Raw genomic sequence first — 21,845 nt, forward strand, 5'->3', positions numbered from 1 at the left:
TTATTGCAATTGGTTTTTAACTCAAATGTCATGGCCATGCATGAAATCCTACCAACATTAGTGCAGGGGTCAATAAAAAAATAATCCAGAACTCTCTCTAGCCCTTTTTTTTAATGCTCTATCATAGCTTTCCCTCCGAGATTTGGAAGATAAAAAAATTTGATTTCAGATTGCAGTAATGCTAGTGACCAACAACCAGAGAGACTGAGAGTGTGTGTATCCTGGGGGCAGCCAAAAGAAGCAGAAAAGTGACAGAAGGAAAAGAAATAAGCAGCTTTATTTAACAAATGACATCTAATATTACATCTTTTCCCATGTGAAATGGCTATTGAACAGCAGCATAGATTCCAAAAAAAAAATGATAAAAAGAATACAATAATACACTTATCTGCGACTCTTTGTCCTTCCAATATAGGATGGAGGAAGACCAACAATTGCCACAACTCCGCTGGCAAAAGCTGCAACTGCTGCTACAGCAAAGGCTGGCGAATTGCTGCCTCCAAATAATTGATCCCATGGTCCACTTCCCAGAGAGACCAGTACCTGATGTTTCACAAGTCCCAACAGCAACAGTTAAAAGCAGTTAAACACTCAATTAATATGCATGGTAACCGAAGACTAAATTCATTTTTGATCTCTATATACAAAAGCTCATGTATTCACATGCAGATGACGTGAAAGTACTTCAAGAGGTTGGACAGATTTTGACAATTACCAAATAAAATGGTTGCCGAGTCAGAGTTCTAATATCCAACCCATTTTCGATTTTGTTCAGTTGTCAAATATGTCATTTTGTCAAGCTTAATCTTCGTAATTAAAGTATGAATCTCACAGCTTATGCTTAGCAAGCTCGCAATTCATGCAGTATGGCTAGGAGTTCTTTGATGCTTGGATTATAGTAGCATTCCTTGTCTATGGAACCACTCATTCAAGTTATTCTTCAGATTTTGAAAGCCAATAACTTGGCCCATTATTCATAGGTTTACTAAGATAAACAAATAGAAGTATATCATCCTAAATCGGAAAGACAAATTGATGAAAATTAAAAAAAATATTATGTTTGAGCCCCAATTTAATTAAAAAATGAAAAATATAACATGAAAGGCAAAGATTTTTCTAATAATCTCAGCAAGTGCAATGTATTTTTTAAAAAGATTAATAAATCATAAAGATATGTTGAAAAAATCCATAAAGGAAAGGGGAAAAAAGTAAATTTGGAAAAAGTCGAAGAAATTTGTTAACAAAAAAAAAAGATGTCTCACAATTTTCATTAAATGTGATTATCAGTCATATATACTTCCATTTGTTAAACCTAATTACAATAAAATTTTGCTGAAATTCTCATCATCATCATTATTAGTTCAAGTTAGAGTTATGATGACACAACAGTGTACATTGAGAACTGAAATATTTTGAAGTGCATCAGAGCAATTGCTTCCATAGACTCGCATTGGATTGACATAATGATATGTGATGTAGAAAAGAAAGAACCCGGTTCTTAACTAAGGTTATAGACCCTATACTGATCCTTTGAAAACATATGCTCATGGAAATGAACATGTCACCTCATTACTCTGTTGTTAATGCATCCATCACTTGCCACTCTAAAAAGCTTCCCTGGAAGATCCAAACTTGCAAGTGTCTTTCTTAAAAAAGATAAAAAGTATAAACTGAACAGTAAGACTTAATTCAAATGGTAGGTAAGGACGAAGGGCTATGATATTAAAGAAATGGTAACTCTTTATCTCGTTTGGAACCAAGAAAATCTCAAACTCTCCATGATCATGAAGTACATGAGGCAGGTTACATAAGGAAAATGATAGGATTTGTCAGATCCGACCAGATTACCGAGAGATTGATAGGAATATTTAAATCATAGAAAACGAGAGATAAAGGACTGGAAAGAATGCAATTAGTTTGGATGGCAGACAGGACTAGTGCACTCAGGGAGATATGGCATTGGTTACTAGAGGAAGACAGGAATTGGGCATGAGCACAGTAAAGGCAAATAGGGAAGAGAGATTACATTGGTCTTCCAAAGTTTCAGAAAGAAGTGAACATGAGTTCGGAGAGAGGGTCTATACATTGCCTATTGACCTAATATGGACTTTTAAAATAGTGATTCTACTGCAGTTTGCTTAATAAAAAAATAATGTCATTTTGCGTACGAAAAGAATTAGCTGACAGTACCTCAAAGCTCCCTCTTCTTACAATGTGATGTGTATTATCATGTAATATACCCAAACTTGTCAAGTTAGCTCTGTTTGGGTTGTGTATGATTGGTCCAGGATTAACTTGAAGTGCTATACATGGCAAACCAACATTTTTTCAAATGGGAGAAAAGCATTTGCTCAACTAGTTTACTTTTTAAGTTAGCCCACTAGCCAATGGGCTAAAATGACATATGGACATCCCTACTTTGCAAACTCAATAAGACAAACACCAAAACTAAGACACTTCCAAATATCCAGCTAAGACACACTGATTTTACCCAAAAAACCATTTTTCAACTTCAACTTCCCCATCTGAAATTCTTTATGGCAGTGTAAGTCTTCCAAGACTGGCACATAGGTGGAAAGCAACTGATGCGGAATAAAAACTGATTGACTCTAGATTCTTTTTGAACCTTTAGAACCTTTATATAGATAATTTTTAAATTAGATTTTAATCTATTATTAGTGTACAAGAGTCCTACTTTAAGTACACATTAGGCAGAATAAGTGAAGAAAATCTGTCGAATCCAAAATTTTTGGTTATTTTAGGTGTCTTTCTATACAGGCTTAAGTGTGAATCCTGAATTTTGTATTCTTAGAAAAGGTTTTGGGTGCCCATGTAGAGATTCATACTTTGTTTCCAAGAATCCTAGTTTGTTTGTAGAAGTCATGAAGAGTCTATAAAAGGACTTATTGGGGTTGGCCAAAAAATCATCATACATGAATTTTAGAAAGAAGTGATTTCTTTAGGCCAAATTCAGCATCCCTCTCCCTCCAGCTCCAAGAAAAAAAAGCATCTCTTCTATTATCTTTGATTTCTCCTAATACGATGCTTGTTTTTGCTTCTAAACCTCACTTTACTATTGTTTTCTACACAAATATAAAATCTGTGATCTGAATTTCTATTATAAGGTCACTACATACCACCACCAATTGACAAACGCCCTTTAGAAACTTGTTCTTTGCATCTATACCTCATCAAATCTTAAAAATAAATTTTAGGCCATTTTAAATTTTGTGATTGCCAAAATCAATTTTTCTTCCCTGTTTTCTATGACAGAACAGCAAGGTCATTTCTTGATCCAAATTCTAGTTTTCCAAACCCTTCAAAAGCCTTCCACACATTTTAGGCCATCAATTGTTGGCTCAACACCAAATTTGGTATTGGAGATAAAGGATTCTATCTTATTCTTCCATTCTTTACCTGAGTCATCTTGCTTTTCCCCCTTTTATCAGGTTATTAAACAAGAAGTTGAGTTCCAAAATTAATGCTCTTTATTAGCATAAATACAAGTAGATCTTTTAATAGTTACAAATTAAATTGACATCTCTCAACAATGATTTGATGTTAAGCAATGTTACATCAAAAGCAATTGTAGCAACTTTAGGTCTTGAAAAGCTTCTTGAGACTGAAATATGGATCAAGAATCATGAATTGAAGAAATTAAAGAACCACTACATGAAGAGCTTGCATCAAAACTTTTCCATGTGCAGGCATATGACCAAAGGTCCATTATGCAACAGTCTCCAATTTAAGATATATTAGTTGCTAACCTTGCATGAAGGTTCCATATATTTGCCTGGAATTAGGCAGGTTGCAATCCCAATTGCCGCAGTTGGAATTGCAAGCAGCTAGTGCAGTTGTTTGGTTGCCTGCAATTCAGTTGCAACTTGCAATTACAATTGTCAAAAAAAAGTCCCAAAGTTGCATTTGGTACTGCAATTAAAAAATGATCGTAGTACCAACTGCAACTTAAGTTGCAAATCCTATCCCGTCCATCTTGTATCCTCTCACCCTCTCAGCATAACTTAAACTACAATTTAATAATTATATAATATTAACATGTCAAGATTAATATTATCATAATTACATATAAAATATAAATTTACCATTATAATAGTACATATTCTTATAATATAAAATAATATTTTCATGATATATTACTATAATGATTATAGTTGTAATACTATAATAACCATCTAATAATATCACAATTTTTATTAAATGGTAGCATTAATAACATTATTATTACATTATAATGATTCTTATTATAATCATTATAATTGTGTTGGAGGCTCCATTTAAATCTTATGTTATATGTATACATGACGGGCTTATAAATAACAACCATTATAATGGTAGAATGGTCGTTATTTAATGTTTTCATTATTCGTCCTAATAAAAATAACATTTTTAAATTCAAATGTTATTCAAATTATGAATTCCCATTTTATACCATCAACACCACTAAATGATTTATACCAAAGTTGTCACTTGTTCCTATTTGTTTACCATAAATGCTGATAAGCAGTTCAAACCAGAAATATCTTTCATTTCTATGAGAATGACCATTCATCCAATTTAAGAGTGGGATGGCAATTCCTCTATTTAAGGAATGGTAATTATTAAGAAATCATGATTCCATTCCTTGTTACACAAACCAAACATCAACATGGGGCCAAAGCTGGATTTCTATTTCATGGTAGGCTGACATTCCACGAAGCAAATGTCGCATAAGGAACTAAGCAAAATCCAAAATGGCGAGGTGCTAAGATTTGCACTGAAGGATCTAGAATGAAATGGAAACGCAGCATTGATGAAGTAATGAAAGAGGATTTGAAAAAGTTGTTAGGCTCGCTAGAGCTAACCTTGGATGGAAATGAACTGTAGATAAGGATCCTTAAAATCATCAAAAATACGATGACATGATTTAATGATTATAGTCACATAATAATGTGCCTTTTCCTTGTTATTTCCTTTTCCATATACTATATAATGGGAATATAAAAAAGTTTGAAGTTTCCTAGCAAATTAATGAAGTGGGTATCAGCAGGAGGAGTGTTTGGTGTTTTTCCATCATATTAAGCTACACAATAATGCAACTGGAATTTTGCAGAAAAATTAACTTTATTTTCATTTACAAAAATAGATCAGTTTCATTTTTTTTTTTTTTTTGCAGAAAGTATTCATTTTGGACTTTAGTGGAGTATCATAGCCGTATTCTGAAATGAACACACGTTTAGCTTATAAATACACACTGTGATAGTTGAAGTACACAGATCAGTAATGGATGCATATATAATATCAATCTACATGAACCAAATGTTCACATACTATGCATGAAGATAGAGGTATATGGTCTAAAAAATCCAAAATGGACAGTTCCTGCAAAAAGATAGATAAATGAAACAGTGTGACCCAATAGAAAATTGAAAAATGAGTAAATTTATCCTTACAAAATTCTGCAATGCTATAGGATGTCGTAGAATATATTTATTCTAAATCTTCCCCTTGTTCTATAGGTTTCACTTGATGTGAGACTTGCTTTTACTTTTCAGAATATATATATATATATATATATATATATATATATATATACATAATTATTTTTGTTGCTTTAGTCTCTTGAAAGGTCGGTAGAATTATTTGTAAGTTTGAAGTAAGCACGTGAGTATAGCTTACATATTATTACGCTCAACAGAATTCTTTAGGGCGTGTTTGGATTGCTTAAAGAAAGTACTTTTTGACTTTTAAAGAGAAAAAAAAATACTTCTTACAAAATGCGTTTGGTAACATTATTTGAAAAGTGTTTTTACTTTCAATGGTAGTGTTAATGATAGAGCTGGCATGGGAGGAGAGGGTTCTGTAACTAGAGGCCCGGATTCCCAATTTATTATGGCTGGAGGAAGACAACTATTCGAGCCATCTCTACCTAGAGTAGAGCTGAGGGTTGCTTGAGAGGGGATTCGATATGCTATATATTTCCTAAGAGCCAATCATATTCTACTTGAAGGAGATTCAGCTATAGTGATTGGGTAGATTTTAAAATGACCTGAAACTACCTTTGAATACCCACTGTTGTTGGACATTTGAAAACTATCAGAGAACTATAATTGTTGTAAACCATGTCTACAGAAAAACGAACAGTGCAGCGGATTGAGTGGACTCATTTGTTGTTGAGCATTCCAATGGAGTCTTATGGACGTCGTATTCCAGTATTTCTGTATGTTTCAGAGACATTTTATTTTCTAATTTTGTTGGATGTAGGCAAGTATGAGCCATCCATTTTATCAAAAAAAAAGTGTTTTTACAAGAAGCAAAGTCAGAAAAGTTGCTTTAGGAAAAGCTCAAAAACCAAGCTTCTGGCTTCTCTCTCTTTTTATAAAATAGAAGCCACGGTTAGAGAAACCGGTACCGGGCACCGTACCGGTTCTTCGGTGGCACAAGATGGTACGGGCCGTGCCGAGCCCGTACAGACGAGTGAGGGCACGGTACCGTTGGAGAGAGGAAAAGAGAAAGAGAGAGAGAAGGAGGAGAGAGGGAGGGAGGTGGACCCCGGCGGATGGTGGAGGATGCTGGTGGAGGACGCAGCGAAACAAGATCCGGTCACGACTTAAAAAATTTTAGAATTTTTAAGTGAATTCGGCAAGTCACTTGCCGACTTCACTTAAAAATTTCAAAATTTTTAATTTTGCGATTTTTATGTGAAGGCGGTCGGCGATTTGCTGATTTCACTTAAAAATCACGAATTTTTTTAAGCCATGGCTGGACCCCTATTTCGTTCAAAACAGAGAAACTAGCCGCGACCTTGCTTGCCATAGCCTCTGCCGGCCCCCTGCGGCCCTCCCGACCTCTCTCTCTCCCTCCCTCCCCCGTTCGCTCTTTCTTTCCTTCTCCTTCGCCGGCTCCAGCAACAGATCTCATTTTCATTATCGGAACCGTACTGATGAGCCACCGGTATGACTCGGATTGGCCAAAACCGTCCGATTCGAGACGGTTCCGCCGACCTTGACAAAAGCAGCACCAAACATGTCCTTAGGATACTGTTATTTAGTTTCTTTGTTACTTTTAAGTTCTATAGATCTTTCTTTAAATTTCGCAGCATTATTTAGCACTAGAATTGCCCAATACAGGATGATAACTTGCCTTGTTTCCACCGAAACAATAATTCAAGAAATATAAATAATTTCTCATAGAATATTCAAATACTTCTCCTATAACAAGGAAAAAGATACTACTCAAACACAAATTTAGGAATATTATAGTGAGAGAATGTCTACCTGAGGAATCACAATTGCAAGATTTAGAATGCCCATTGCTAATCCTGCAATTTAATTGTCAGTTAGCATATAAAAAACAAGGGCAACAAAATACAAAAGACTTAGAGATAAGAAATGGAGCATCTACCTTGGCCAAGCCTTAAAGACTCAATTCGAGTAGAAATCATTGCATAAGGAATACTATAAGTAACCTGTAAAAATGAGAACTACTTTATAAAGTAACACGCAAAAATGACTTTACTAATTAATGAAAATGTATATTGAAGCTATTTACTCACTGCCAGAGGTGCCCCAAGTACTGCAAAAGCAATTAGTGCAGCAACAACAATGCCATCTGGAGGAAGTCCACTGCTGGGGTAATCCACATTTTTCGCAATTGAAGATATTACGAGCATTGTTACAAAGCAGAAAGACATGAGAATATTTGAGATTCCCCAAACAAGTCCAGTTCCCAACTTCCGGCACAGTTTTTCCATCACAACTGAAGTAAAACCAAGAAGAATAGAATTCAACATCAGACCAAAAGCCCCCATTCTAACTCCAATTTGATAATGTTGCCCTTCATTTGGGTTGCCTCGATAGATCTCTCGGCCCATCCAATCAGTGTCAAAGAGAATAAATGGAAACCATCCTATCCAAGTAAGTGCAGTAACAATCAGAACCATCCAAACAGGCAATGTTAGGTATCTAAAGGATCCTATCAATTCCCAGAGGAAAGCCTCTTGGCCATGGTTTAGCTGCTCTACTGTTCCTTCAGCAGAGTATGGAACCTCACTGCTAGAATTTAGAGGAACTTCTTGGACGGATGATATACTGATATAAGTAGTGATGATAAGAAGAACAAGGTCAAGAAGAAAAGCAGACTTGAGGTTGGCACAGTTGATGCTGCAAGCTGAGGTGACAGTAAAGGGAAAGATGGTAAACCAGCCACTATAAGATCCAGTAGCAAAGCCTAGTATATTTCCCAAGGCCATGAAGAGTGAAAAATAAGCATTAGCTATCCGAGTCCTCCTGTGATCCTTCCCTGAAATAACAGAAAGAATGAAGGCATCTATTAGGTAAGCAACATGTAGAGTAGCCAATCGACATCTGAGTATGACTGCCCCGACCAGATAATAGATATGCCATTTGCTTGACTTAAGTTATCCTGCCGAATTATGAGCAAGTTAGCTTAAATCTTTTGTTCAAGTCTCTTTAAATATCCGCAGACATAAATTTAAGGAGACAACTTTCTGAAAAGAAAAAAAAAGGGGGAAAGAAAGAAATCCTTTGCCTTGCATTATAACTTCCAGAAACCTCTATCCTGATTAAAATTCCTAAAATCCAAAAAAGACTCAGAAGTGCTGAAAACAAAAAGGCATGCTTGTTCAATAGGATTACATTTTATTTCAAAGAAGATTTAGTCTTGCCAAGGACTGTCAAACAAGTAAGTAGTTCTGAGTAGCTTGTGTTCAACTAGAAATTGAACCCAAACTCGTAGCTCGGTTAATAAGTGAGTCAAGCTAGAGAGGCTTGACCTGCTTGCACTCTGCTCTATTGATCTTAAAATAGGAGTAATAATAACTAATATATATTACAATAGCCACTAGATATAAATAAGAATTATTTTTATACTAAAATTACTAAAATTACTAAAGACTCATATAATTCACATGCAGAACAATGTATATCAACTACAATATTGAGATAACAGTGGAAATTAGCTCAAGGTATATATGCAAAGTCCTTGAGGGACCTCTTGCTCTCACTAGATCTATTAAAAGAATTGTTCATAAGCAGCTCAAGTCTAGGTTGAATTAAATATGCTGGATCAGATTCAGGATAATTAGAGAATAAGCCAAGCTTAAGCTCAGCCTGGCTGGCTGATCTTGGCTAGCTTATAATTTTAGTCTTACCTATAAGACCAACCAGTGGAAGAAGACGAACAAATACCAGATTAACATACTAAGGCATAAAAATTAGCATATCCAATTCTGATAAAACCATAAGATTTTAGAAGTTAAAACCCGATGGTAAAAACCTGAAAATCTAGATTTAACTATAAAGGTTAACATTCTAGAGAAAAAGTTGATAGGAGTTGGAATGGAGAAACCTTCCAAAGGAAACAACTTGCAGGTTATAACTACAAAAAAAGGTGTTCTGCCATAAGTAACATGACACAGCACTTGACTAGATGCTGGCAAACTCAATGGTCTAAAAGTGTGTAATTAGATAATTACTAAGACCTTCAGAATAGCAACTCAAAAGCCACTCGAACAGCAACTTATTCGAGTTAAGAAAAATTGTTTTAGATTAATACTAGGACTGAGCTATTTGGATCTCCGTAAATCAATCAAAAATGCTTCGTGTGAACATTAATGGGACATGAATGATAAGACCTAGTATAACTAGCACTCCTTTGTTCCTACGACTTCCATGCATATAAAATGTTATTTTCTAGAGGTCAGGCTGATGCCATGCCCATGAAATTTTCATGCCACATCAGTAATCCCATATTTCTATTCTATTCATCAATCTAACTAACAGTAGCATACCATTTGGTGTGATTTTTGAGGTTTACTTCCATCAAAGGTAAAATGTGTCATACTTCCCTAAATCTTAAATTACAATTTTCTGTTCTAGAAAGTTCAAAATGTCAGTCATGATTCCTATTTCAGTTTATGATAAAAGCCTAAGACCCTGCATTTCCCATTTCAATTTCCATTTTTCTATAGGTCTAAGAATTTTGTAGTGTATGAATGATAATGCTTACAAGCCATTTATCCTTTGAATCAAGTTAATAGCCTGAGACATTACACATTTCACATCAGTTTTCCTTATTATCAAGGTCTACAGGTTTTCAAGTCTACATTCGGTAATGCTTACAAGTCACCTAAGCAAGTAATAACCTAAGAAGTTGCATTTCCCGTTTCAATTTTTCTAGTTTTCTGTAGGTCTAGGAGTTTAGGAGCTCAAAATTACAATACTTATGCGCCATCTATGCAAACTAGTAAAGTAGTAGGCCTGTAGAGTCCTCCCCTGATCCTCTCAAAGTGGGCTAGAGTCCCTTCTCTCTCTCTCTCTTCCCCCATCCCCTCCCTCACCCCCCTCCCTCTCTCTCTCCCTCTCTCTCTCCCTCTCTCACTCATATATTCTACTAATTGGACATATATAAAGGCATTGAGTCCTAGCAAATTAAGTCAGTTAAATTGAAATAGTCTGACTCGCCTTCTAGTGTGATGGGCACCATCGTGATCCAGACCAGAATCCAATAAACCTCATGAATCATGCTGTTTCCCAGCTACGAAAAGGACACAACAACACGACATTCTCTACCTGGTGCAATTCCATCACGAGGGACCATGGACACCAAATCATCTATATAATTCCAAGAATCATCATGTAGGAATAATGAATTAAGACTTAGAGCAGAAAAAAATTCCTATCAACAGCATTAATCCTATGCCAAAATATATTCATACCCTTGAAAAAAAATGAAACAACTTCCATGCCACTGACAGTCGTTTCCTCCTTCAAAAATTAGCATATCTTCAACTCAACGGAAAAAGACACATACCACCAGTAATCCCCAGCATGGCATTCAAGTAATTCTACCAAAAATTCAATGTCATTAACTCAGCTATTAAAGGAAAGGGAAAGTCCATTGCTTTCAAGATTCCGGAGCCCACATAACCTTCGGCTTCCTCTACCCTATTGAATCCCAAAACCGGGCAAACCCCAGCTCCGCCGCGTCGCAACGAAATCAAGAAGGAAGAGAGAGAGAGAGAGAGAGGGGGAGGGAGAGAGAGAGAGAGAGAGGACCTGCGAGGTCGGCGAGGAGGGCGCGGCAGGGGCCCTGGGTGGCGTTGTTGCCGACATCAAGGAGCCAGAACCCCAGAAGGTAGACGGCGATGGCGCGGGGTCGGCGGGGCCAGGCGGAGAGGTCGCCGAGGAGGTGGCCGAGGTCGGCAGAGTGACTGACGAGGAGGACGGCGAGGGCGATGGTGGCGACGCCGCCGGCGATGAAGGGGCGGCGGCGGCCGAAGGGGCTCGCGGAGCGGTCGCTCAGGTAACCAACGAGGGGCTGGACGATGAGCCCCGAGAGCGGCCCGCACAACCACACCAGGCTCGCCCATGCATGAGGGATCCCCAGCTCCTGGACGTACGGCGTCAGCAGCGACAACTGGAGGGCCCAACCGAACTGAATCCCGCACGCCACTGACGCCACGCGGAGGACCCGCCGCAGCGGAACCCTAGGCGGCGGCGGGACCACCGCAGGCGCCGCCCCGTTCCGATGCCTCTCAGGTACCGTCATCTCCCTCCTCTCTCTCTCTCTCTCTCTCTTGGGGTCGCGTCGCCACGGGATCTGGAGTCGACGAGGGCAGGGGAGCGTTCTTTGTCGAATTAAACGAATTCTTTGAAAATAATAATAAATCGGTTGGGCATCGATCCGGCGAATCGTAGGAGAAGCAGGGAGAGAGAGCGGTAGGAGAACTGGAGAAGCAGGGAAAGAGAGCGGTGCACCAAGTTGACGTTATGGCATCAGCGTCACATGGAGTAAGCGGAACCGTGAAGGGAACGGAAGTGGTGGGTTTCGAATATATCTGAGTTTTAAATAAAGGCTCAGATGCCGCTGAGTTTGGATTTAATGCCTTCGGGTTTGTTACAGCGCCGTCGGAGGATTGGACTAGGGGAACTGACGCTGCCGTTGAGATAGCCTGCGGAGCAGCGTACTGAACGTTATCGATCGGACGGTCGTCATAAGATGGGAATCAGCTGATGGTATTAGCTTGAGTTGTACCTGCGGGACAGTAGGCGGATTTGCTGCGGAAGTGGGCGATCGCATGACGGCACGAGGGTCGATTTATTGTGGATTTTGAGAAGGAATTACGTGGGCAAAGGACAGTGGACGCCTCAATTGTAGTGCGGGCGGAGGAGGTCCTCTTGGGAAGAGATTCTGCGACCATCTTCGGGTGAATTCGGTGGACCTGAAGACGGTAATTACCATCCGCTGCTAAAAAAACATCCAAATCATGGTTTGCAATAAAATGGCTATTCAGATATAGTATATATTTCGGAAGGTCAATAAGATAGCCGATTGGATGGCGTCTTTTGTTTGCGAAGAAACCACTTATAAATGGACTAGACAGAATTATCTAGTGTTCTTCCGAATGTACTGTATTTTAATTTTTTTTATTTATATTCATACACTTATGATACGATGTTTAAAAAAAATTATAAAAAAAAAGGCCGCTGGCTCTTGGTGGATGCGTTCTACGGGTTCAAGTAACGCCCATGTACATGCGGTCAGCGTGTCATGTGGGATAAGAGAGCTCTGTTCCTGGATAGAACCTGGAGTTTCCATGTGCAGTACTATATTTTTTCTCACTATATATGGCGTCAAGTTGACCAACAAATGGAAGGTGTTTCTGAACCAGCATATGATTTGATTGCCGTGAGTTTTTTTTTTAAAAAAAAAAGCTTTGAAGAGTAGGGAGCAAAGGTCTCATTCATACGCATCATTAATCCAAACGTGTTCCCAACGCATGTCTTCATTTGATAACTATAATTTGAGGTTCCACCGAGAAAAAGATACCTATAATTTGAGGAGGCATTTGTTTCTGATGATCTGTGTGGATATTCTTTATCTATATATGCATCTAGATTTACTTTTTTTTTTTTCTTGTCTAAAAGATATAGTATGGATATTTAGGTTTTTATTATAATCAATTCATGCGGACTGCTATAGTTGCTACTGATCGTTACCCAAAAAAAAAAAAAAAAAAAAAAGCAAAGCTAAGCCTAATGAGTTTGGTTGGCAGGAGCAGCCCAATGTATTTAGAGGCCTAACGCCTTTTTGTCTTTGAGGTGTTTCTGCAGTGGGCCGGTCTAAGGCGAACTCTTTCCATTTTGTCTTGAGGCCTTTTCCATGATGGTTTTTTGTGGACTGGAATATTAAGAAATCGCCTAAATCGCTTAAAGGTTGGGCCGACCCTGTTAGTTGGTGGCTATCGTTGATGGCGCTTATCATTTTTGGCTAAGGATATATTTGATTGCAAGAGAATCTATGGAAGAAAAAAAAAAGTGGGGTAAAATTTTTTCAAAAAAATAAAATTTTTTTTGAGGATCTAGATTAATTGATTTTCTATAGAAACAAATAAAAAAATATTTTTTTGAAAAAAAATAATTTATAAATGATTATAATTGTGCTTCCTCTATGATGGGCTCTATTCCTTGCTTCTACTCGATAGGTGATGTTAAAAGAATGAGAATGTTCTTATACTCATTTTACTTTAAAAAAATGTACAGTGGCCTATTTTACCATTTTGCTAAAAGAAGTATTCAAAGGACATGCTCTAGTTTGCATTGTCAATTGAAAGTTGCTTGGTTGTTATCAATGGAAATTGTTTTAATATTTTAGTACAATACAAGTTAGTTTGTTGGTTTTGTGATGTGACTGCCTCTTAATAATGGAAAAATATATGTTAAATGATGACATCCTTAAGTTACAATTGCACGATGAAAGTAGCTTATTGGCACCTTTTAGCTGTTCAAGCAATGACAACTTAGATGGTAATCATTATCTGCTTCTTTTTTTTTTTTTTACCAACCAGTGGGGATTAGATATAGATCCTGACAAAAGTTTATCAACATGAACCTCACTTATTTATTAAATAAGTCGAAATTCAAGATTCAAATACAACCTTTATCCAACTTGTATAGCTCATATGCTAAATGGTTTGAATTAGATTAAACAAGTTAAATAAATTAAAAAGGATTTAATGACATTAATTCCACTATTTCATGCCTTCACCTAACTATCCTATCCAGTACAATCCAATTCTAAAGTATAGTTGCAAGCTGTTATCCTAGATGCTAAAGCATGAATATTTTGTGCCTGTTGAGAAAAAATAAGTTGTAATTATATAGCGGTATTTAAAACATATCTTGAGACGCCTCTAAAATATTTATGGTATTATTATGAATATTCAAGTCAAATCCATAAAAATTTAGAAAGATACAAGCTCCCATTAAGATGTGATATGAGTGCTCTTGGCATGAATGGAACCAAATTCCTGCTGCATTGGGAAGTTCCTGCTCTCATTCTTCCCTTCAAATAAATCCCCCCCATCATTTCCAGGCATCAGCTCAAACATGTGAGATAGATGAGCCTTAGATCGAGTCTGGCTCCGAGATCAGCAGGAACAGATCATATAATGGAGGTATGAAAGTTGGACACAGCAAGACGGAGGAGATGATGATGGAATCAGGAAAACCATGTCATCTCGGCTCCCATCTAGTTCAAATACATGTGCATTCATACCAAAGATTTATATTTTTCTTATTTTTTTTAGTGGAGTTGACACCGGAACAAAACACGTAGAGTAGACTACGTGCAAATTTAAACTCGACAACTGAACCAATCAGGAGTCGCTTGACCTGACCAAACAAAACTTTTTCCTTTTTTTTTTGGTGGAGACCTAACAAAACATCCAAACAGCCAAACCCGAGAATTTGGTTCAACTTAATTTATACATGGATAATACTTAATGATAAATCCACATTTTAATTTTAACCAAAGATCCTAGGCCACAATTGTGTCAACTTGGGTACGGTTTTTTTTTTTAGGCTAAAAATTAAATAACATCCTGCATTTTATCTCAAGTTGCAAATACCTCATGTATCTCCAATTGTGGTAACGTCAACTCTACATTTTTCAAAATATTGTAACGTCCTCCACCGACCTTCCAATATGGGCCAGAACTTGCCGCCGGTGAATTTTTTTTTTTTTTTTTTTCAAATAGACAGGAGATAAGGATGGTAAAGCATCAAACTAATACGAAAAATTCAAGGCTCGCCGTCTTCATCTCCCTTCCTCTCTCCAATGCCCTTCTCATCTTCACCCGTGTCAAGGCCTAGTAACTCCTCGCTGTGTCGGCAACTTCCGCACCCCCAATGCTCTCCATAGCCTCACCCGCGTCGAGGGTTGCTCGATCAACTCTGAATCATATCCTCTTCTCCTCGGCCCCTCACCACTATAAGGAAAACATGCCTTTAACATAAGAGAGTCCATTTCTTTCAAAAAGAAAGAGAAAGTTGTAAGAAACCGTGCAGATGTGTGTTTAGTTTCACATCGGTTATTCGCTGGATAGATCTGAAGTACTTATATAGGATCAAGGAACCCAAATAATACCTTCCGGCTAGTTATTTTGGGTGAGGTCCTGGGTTGTTATAAATAGTATCAGAGCGGATCCAGCTTATAACCTATATGGATTAGAGAACACTGCAGCACGGTTCTATTGGGGCTGACCACGAGGCCGATCATGGTGTTTGTGATTAGATTTGAATGGATTTGAATCCTTAGCCTAACGAAAACGTCAGAGCTTAAATAGGAGGACTATGTGAGGATCCGTGCGGACGTGTATTTAGTTCCACATCGGTTATTTGCTGAGTAGATCTTGGATACTTATACAGAATCAAAGAACCCAAATAATACCTCCCGGCTAGCCTTTTTGGATGAGTTCTGAGTTGTTATAGAACTTGAAACTAAAACAAAAGGAAGTTTGATCTGTCGGCAGCACCAACTATAAGTCTTCACCCATCCAACCCACAACCCGTAGAAAAATATGCAAAATAAGACCATCCAACAACATTAGAGAACCGATTAATGAAGGGAATTGAAGGATGCATCATTACCATTTTCATCCTTGTTTCCCCTTCAAATTCAATTCTATTCAAATCAAGAGATCTAGTAGCTCCATTTTCAATTTCATTTTAATTTCCATTTCAATTCCGTTTTTTAAAAAATAGAAAGAACGATCATCAAGTGCTAGTCCAAGACCATTTAGCCCCCAAACACCCCAAACCCTCCACTAATAACCACAATGGCAAGTACCGTCGTTTCGACTCCATCCAACCAAAAACATAGACTTCTCTACCTAGTTCTTAAATAATCTCCACGAGATATTTGTCTTCCTCCTCACCGCAACCATCGCCCTCTCTTTTTCCTCGGTAGCGCAGGGACACCGCCGACCAGGGGCGGCCCAATACATTTGGGGGCCTAAGGCAAATCCAATGAATGAGGCCTCTTTTTTTGATAATAAATTTTTTTAATAAATATAAAATATTTAAAAAAATGATATAGAAATAGATAGCTATCAAGTATACTATTTCAACAAAGATATATAAATTTAATAAATATAGGTAAAAAACTTTTTTAATTTAATATAATTTTTAAATAAGAGTAAATAAAAGTAATTGCTCGAAAAGAAGAGCCATGAAACTGATTAATTAACTAAAATAATGCTTGACAATAGTGTTCACCATGTCAAGCAAAAGCCGAATAGGAAATGGTTATCTCATGGCACTTCATTGTCAAGGTAATAAAAAAATTGAACTCTCTATAAGAGAAAGTAGGGGCATTATAGGAAATTCACTCCATCCAATAAATAAAAGTCCTATCCCACCATCTCCCCTTCAAGTGAGTACCCAAGCAGCAACTGCAACATCACAGCACAGCAGCCATTCAACTCCCTCTAGCTCCTTTTCTCTCTCTACCACCCAAGAGGGGAGAAGAAACCGAGAGGAGAAAATTAAAAGAATCTCCACCCTCCAAGAAGTCCATCTCCGATCCCCCTATCTTTCTTCCCGATGGCCCAGCTGGATCAGGAGTAATGTGAGGGAAGGAAAACCAAGACCAAAACCAAAAAAGAGAAGGGATGAAAGATAAGAGTGGAAGACGAAGGGGGGGGGAAGACGAGAATGGAAGGAATGAGTGTTTGTATAGCTGCAGCATCTTCCGGTGGGGGCCTTCCCTGGGCCGGGGGCCTTAGGCGACCGCCTCAGTCGCCTAAGGCTCGAGCCGGCACTGCCGCCGACCCTCCTATGCTTCAAAGAGACCCATCTAGATCTCCTATAATTCCATCCCTTCTTTTCTCCTTGGTTTTAAAATGAGATTAGGGTTTCAATTAGAAGATGAAGATGAAGAGGAAGAGGAAGAGGAGGGTTTCAAAAGTATCGTTTTATTTTTCTAGCCAAGAGTAGGTAGGAGGGCCAGTCACAGAAAAGGCCCAGGCCGATAGCGGGCCAGGGCCTGCAGCGGGGCCCAGGATTGATGGGCCTGCCGGCCCGCGCGCATCCCGCGGCGGGCCAGCGGGCTGACTTAGTGCCGGCCCAGCGCGCCCGGGCCCAGGGGACGGGGCGCCGGGGTCGCGGGCCGGCAGGTACGCGGGGCGCGCTCGCAGCGTGGGGCGCGCCCCGTGCCCACTCAGCCCCGGGCCTGCGGGCTTCCCCAGCGATGGGGGAGCGGGCCCGGGAACTGATGGGCCAGGCCGTCCTAGCTGAGGGGGCTGAGGACGGCCTATGGGTCCAGGGCCCACACGTCCAGGGCACGGGGGATCCGCGGGTGCTCCTCAGTGCGGGGCCAGAGGTCCACGTTCTGGTGGGCGATCAGTCTCAGTCCGATCTGGGGGTGGGGGTTCAGATTGCGCCAGACCAGCAGGCCGGCGGCGAGAGGATACCAGTCTTCCGGTTTGGGCCTCTGCCTTTGGACTCGGGTCAGCGAGTGGATGCGGCCTTAGCCGGACACGAGGCGGGGGGCCGCTCCGCCCCTTCCGCGGAGGCTGAGCCACTACAGCTGGGAGGGGGTACGGACATACCCACTGTTGTGCAGCGCGTTAGGGCAGCAGTCATGGGTGCTGCTCTCTCTGCGCACGGGGGGGAGGAGGAGGGGGGCAGCCAGGGCGTTGAGCCTGTGGACGTCCCTGCGACCCTAGGGGAGGATGGGTCAGAGGCCGACTATGTGGACTGTGATCCATGATGATTCTAGCATGGAATTGTAGGGGGGGCGGCCAAGCCGTCCTTCATGTCATCTTTTAAGCGACTAGTACAGGTTCACTGTCCGGAGATCTGTTTCCTATGCGAGACTCGATTATCCGGAGAGGGACTTGGACGTTTAAGGCGACGTTTGGAGAGGAATTGGGAGACCTACGCAGTTGAATCTCGGGGGCTGTCGGGAGGCATTCTGGTCCTCTGGAGGCGAGGAGTGGCGACAGTTGATGTTTTCCACAACTGCCCCCAACAGGTAGTCATGATAGTTTCAGAACCGGGAGCTGCTCCGTGGGTACTGTGTGGTGTGTATGCGAGTACGGATCACAGGGTTCGGAGAGTCCTCTGGCAGGAGATCACCAACATTACCACTCAGGGTGTTCCGGTAGTGGTGGTTGGTGACTTCAATTGTATCCAGGGTGAGGATGAGAAGCGGGGGGGTGCAGCCTTTTCAGATAGGCTGGATAGGAGGGAGTTTCGCGATTTTATATTGCGGAACGGCCTGGTAGACCTAGGTTTTTCCGGACAAAAGTTTACCTGGTGCAACAACCAGTCAGGTAATGCTAGAGTCTGGGAGCGTTTGGATAGGGCCTTAGCATCCCCTGATTGGGTCCTCTGGTTCCCTACTTCCCGGGTCAGGCATCTGCCCCGGATAGCCTCAGACCACTGCCCCCTGCTGCTATCCACCTCATCGGTACATGTCCACCATAGCCCCTTCCGTTTTGAGAAAGTTTGGCTATCATACCCCCAGTCGTGGGACGTAGTTCGTGACGCGTGGCGTACTCCGGTGCGTGGTGATGCCATGCAGCAGGTGTCGCGCCGCCTGGAGTTGACGAAGAGGCGTCTCCGCCGTTGGAATCGTGAGGTTGTGGGCAACATATTCCGACGCTTGGAGGGGGTAGAGTCCTCGATTGCGGAGTTGCAGAGGAGAGAAGACCTGGGGGGTGTACTCCCGGAGGACGATATGTCCGACCTTCGGGGATTACTAGCGACTCACCACTCCCTGCTGCGGCAGCATGAAATTTTCTGGCGTTAGAAATCCCGTGTGCGGTGGGTGAGTGAGGGCGACCGTAATACCAGCTTCTTCCATCGGTCGACGGTTATTCGGAGGCAGCGGAGCATGATCCATTCCTTGCGAGATGACTCGGGCCACCGGGTGGAGGGCGAGCAGGCGGTCCGACAGACCTTATTTGACTTTTTCCGCGCCAGATGGACGGAGGATGAGGAGGTCAGTGATGGGCTCCGCCCTTTGAGGGTGGAGACGGGTATTGGTGATGTCGAGAGGGCATCCCTGATCCGACCGGTGCTGGCACAGGAGGTGCAGGAGGCAGTTTGGGCACTGGCAGCAGACAAAGCCCCAGAGCCCGATGGTTTTCCGCCTTTTTTCTTTCGTCAGTACTGGGGCATTCTCCGCCGAGGTGTGGTGGAGGCTATCCAGTGTTTCTTCTCCCGGGCTGCTATGCTGGAGGACTGGAAAGCCACTTTCGTTACGCTTATACCGAAGCGTCCGGATGCGGTTGAGCCTAGTCATTTCAGGCCTATTAGCTTGTGCACGACTTTATATAAGGTCGTGGCAAGAATAATGGTGGGCAGGATGAAGCCCCTTTTGCCAGGCATCATTAGCCAGGAGCAGGGGGCGTTTGTAGCTGGTAGAAATATCTCACATAATGTTTTGTTGGCTCAGGAGATGATGTGGGACCTTCAGAGAGCACCGAAGCGGCGCAGCTTGATGGCCATCAAGCTGGATATGGAGAGGGCCTATGATAGGGTCAGGTGGAGCTTTCTGGAGCAGGCGCTGGAGGCATATGGTTTTCACAGACAGTGGATCGGATGGGTTATGGGGTGCGTACGGGGACCAAAGTTCTCTCTCTTGGTCAACGGCACGCCCTCACATTTCTTCGAGTCCACATTGGGGCTACGGCAGGGATGTCCTTTATCTCCATACTTATTTATTATTTGTGCTGATACTTTGTCACGAGCTTTGCAGAGAGTTTGCGCTAGCCGGGAGCTGGTGCCGTATAGTCCGGCACCAGGGGCCCGACCCCTTTCCCACTTATTTTTTGCTGATGATTGTCTTCTTTTGACCAGGGCACGAGTGGCTGAGGCACGGGTTCTTCGCAGGGTGGTGACGGACTATTGCATAGCGTCTGGCCAGAGAGTGAACTTTCGGAAGTCAGCTATTACCTTCAGCGCCAGTACGGAGTCCAGAGTTCGACAGGAGATCCGGGGGTTACTGCAGATACCAGAGCAGGAGGGACGCTGACCTACCTGGGAGTTCCCATCACCGGCCGGCGACCGCGAGTGGCAGAGTGCTCGGGCCTGGTGCAGCGGGTACAGAGCAGGCTTGAGGGATGGAGAGCATCTTCCCTATCCATGATGGGAAGATTGACTTTGGTTAGATCAGTGTTGGGATCCATACCGATGTATCTCATGGCCAACACTGTTATGCCAAAGACGACCTTATTGAGGATTGAGCGTCTTCTTCGGAGTTTTTTGTGGGGCTCACACGGTGGAGGCCATGGAGTGCATTTGGTGGCTTGGGAGCAGGTTTGCCGTCCTATTAGTGAGGGCGGTCTTGGGGTGCAGTCCCTGATGGAGAGGCGCGAGGCGCTCATCGCTCGGCATGCAGTTCGGTTTATACTTGAGCCACATAGCCTATGGAGTCAGGTGATGGTAGCCCGATATGGACGAGTGGGCCTTGGGGGGGCATGGAGGGGCCGCCGAGTCTCTTTCATGTGGCGTGAGATTGTGAGGCACTTACCGACTACATTAGCGAGCACCAGGTGGCTGATCGGCGACGGGCGGAGCATTGATGTGACCAGCGAGCCATGGGTGGACACTTTGCCATTGAGGAGTTGGCCGACCATGGTCGATGTAGAGGCAGTAGAGGGACTACGGGTTAGCGACCTTTTGGCAGGAGGTGGAGCAGAGTGGGATGATACTAGACTTCGACAGCTATTTGGGGTACACCTCGCAGCGAGGATCCGGTCTCTTCCGTTACCAGGATGTAGGGGGCGGGATGTCAGGGTATGGGGCACATCGAGCCAGGCCAGTGTCAGGCTAGGAGACCTCTCCCGTGTCATCCAGTCAGAGCGGGAGAGGGGGCCGGATTGCACATGGATCTGGAGGCACGGTCTCCACCCGCGGGTAGCCCTCTTCTTATGGAAGGTGTTCTGGGATCGCCTTCCGACGAGAGCTGCGCTGAGCAGGCGTGGTTGGGGGATCCCTGCAGAGTGTGGAGCGTGTGGGGCTGTGGAGTCGGTAGACCATGTGCTCTTTCAGTGTGTATGGGCGAGATTGACATGGCAGTGGGCCGGGATCCCGCAGGAGGCCCGGAGTGACAGGCCACAGTTCCTTCACATGATACGACAGGGGCTACCCAGTTCCGGGACGTGTCAGGAGGCTATTAGAGCGACTTGCACAGCGCACCAGATTTGGCTGGCAAGAAATGCTCGTACTCTCGGCGATCGCAAGGTGTCACCGAGGTTTGCTGCGGAGTTTGCTCGTGTTCAGGCCTTTGAGTTTGTACCCACCACCTCTTCAGATAGACCTTTGACAGCTCGGGACACCTGGGGCCCCCCCTCTGCTTCGGCAGCCCACCAAATGGTGTTTTTCACCTGGGAGCCCCCACCCCCGAGTTTCCTCAAGGTCAATTTTGACGGGTCGGTGCTGGACGGCGGTGCGCGGGGTGGTGCGGGCTTTGTTATACGAGGCCCGCACTCCAGGGTAGTTGCAGCAGGTGGCTGCCAGCTGTTCGACACGTCG

The 21,845-nt window shown here is 42.3% G+C and overlaps 1 protein-coding gene across 1 annotated transcript; it reads right to left on the bottom strand.

Annotated features, from left to right (window-relative positions):
• Positions 1-249: 249 nt before the first annotated feature.
• Positions 250-12,389, bottom strand: LOC103704302 (sucrose transport protein SUT2). Its single transcript, XM_039134139.1, has 5 exons — positions 11,076-12,389; positions 7,553-8,298; positions 7,402-7,465; positions 7,275-7,318; positions 250-543 (listed from the first exon to the last, which is right to left on the bottom strand). The coding sequence occupies exons 1-5, from the start codon at positions 11,566-11,568 to the stop codon at positions 385-387; spliced, it is 1,506 nt and encodes a 501-aa protein (XP_038990067.1). The 5' UTR covers positions 11,569-12,389; the 3' UTR covers positions 250-384.
• Between the last annotated feature and the right edge of the window lie 9,456 nt (positions 12,390-21,845).

Source organism: Phoenix dactylifera, chromosome 15 (assembly GCF_009389715.1).
Source record: "Phoenix dactylifera cultivar Barhee BC4 chromosome 15, palm_55x_up_171113_PBpolish2nd_filt_p, whole genome shotgun sequence".
Classification (NCBI taxonomy): domain Eukaryota; kingdom Viridiplantae; phylum Streptophyta; class Magnoliopsida; order Arecales; family Arecaceae; genus Phoenix; species Phoenix dactylifera.

Bases quoted from the DNA above. Each gene is read 5' to 3' on its own strand.
- LOC103704302 (XM_039134139.1), bottom strand. From the start codon at position 11,568: ATGACGGTACCTGAGAGGCATCGGAACGGGGCGGCGCCTGCGGTGGTC. The intron at 8,299-11,075 runs GTCCTCTCTCTC...CTGTTATTTCAG, and splicing joins CCTCCTCGCCGACCTCGCAG to GGAAGGATCACAGGAGGACT. The intron at 544-7,274 runs GTAGACATTCTC...GTGAAACATCAG, and splicing joins TTGCAATTGTGATTCCTCAG to GTACTGGTCTCTCTGGGAAG.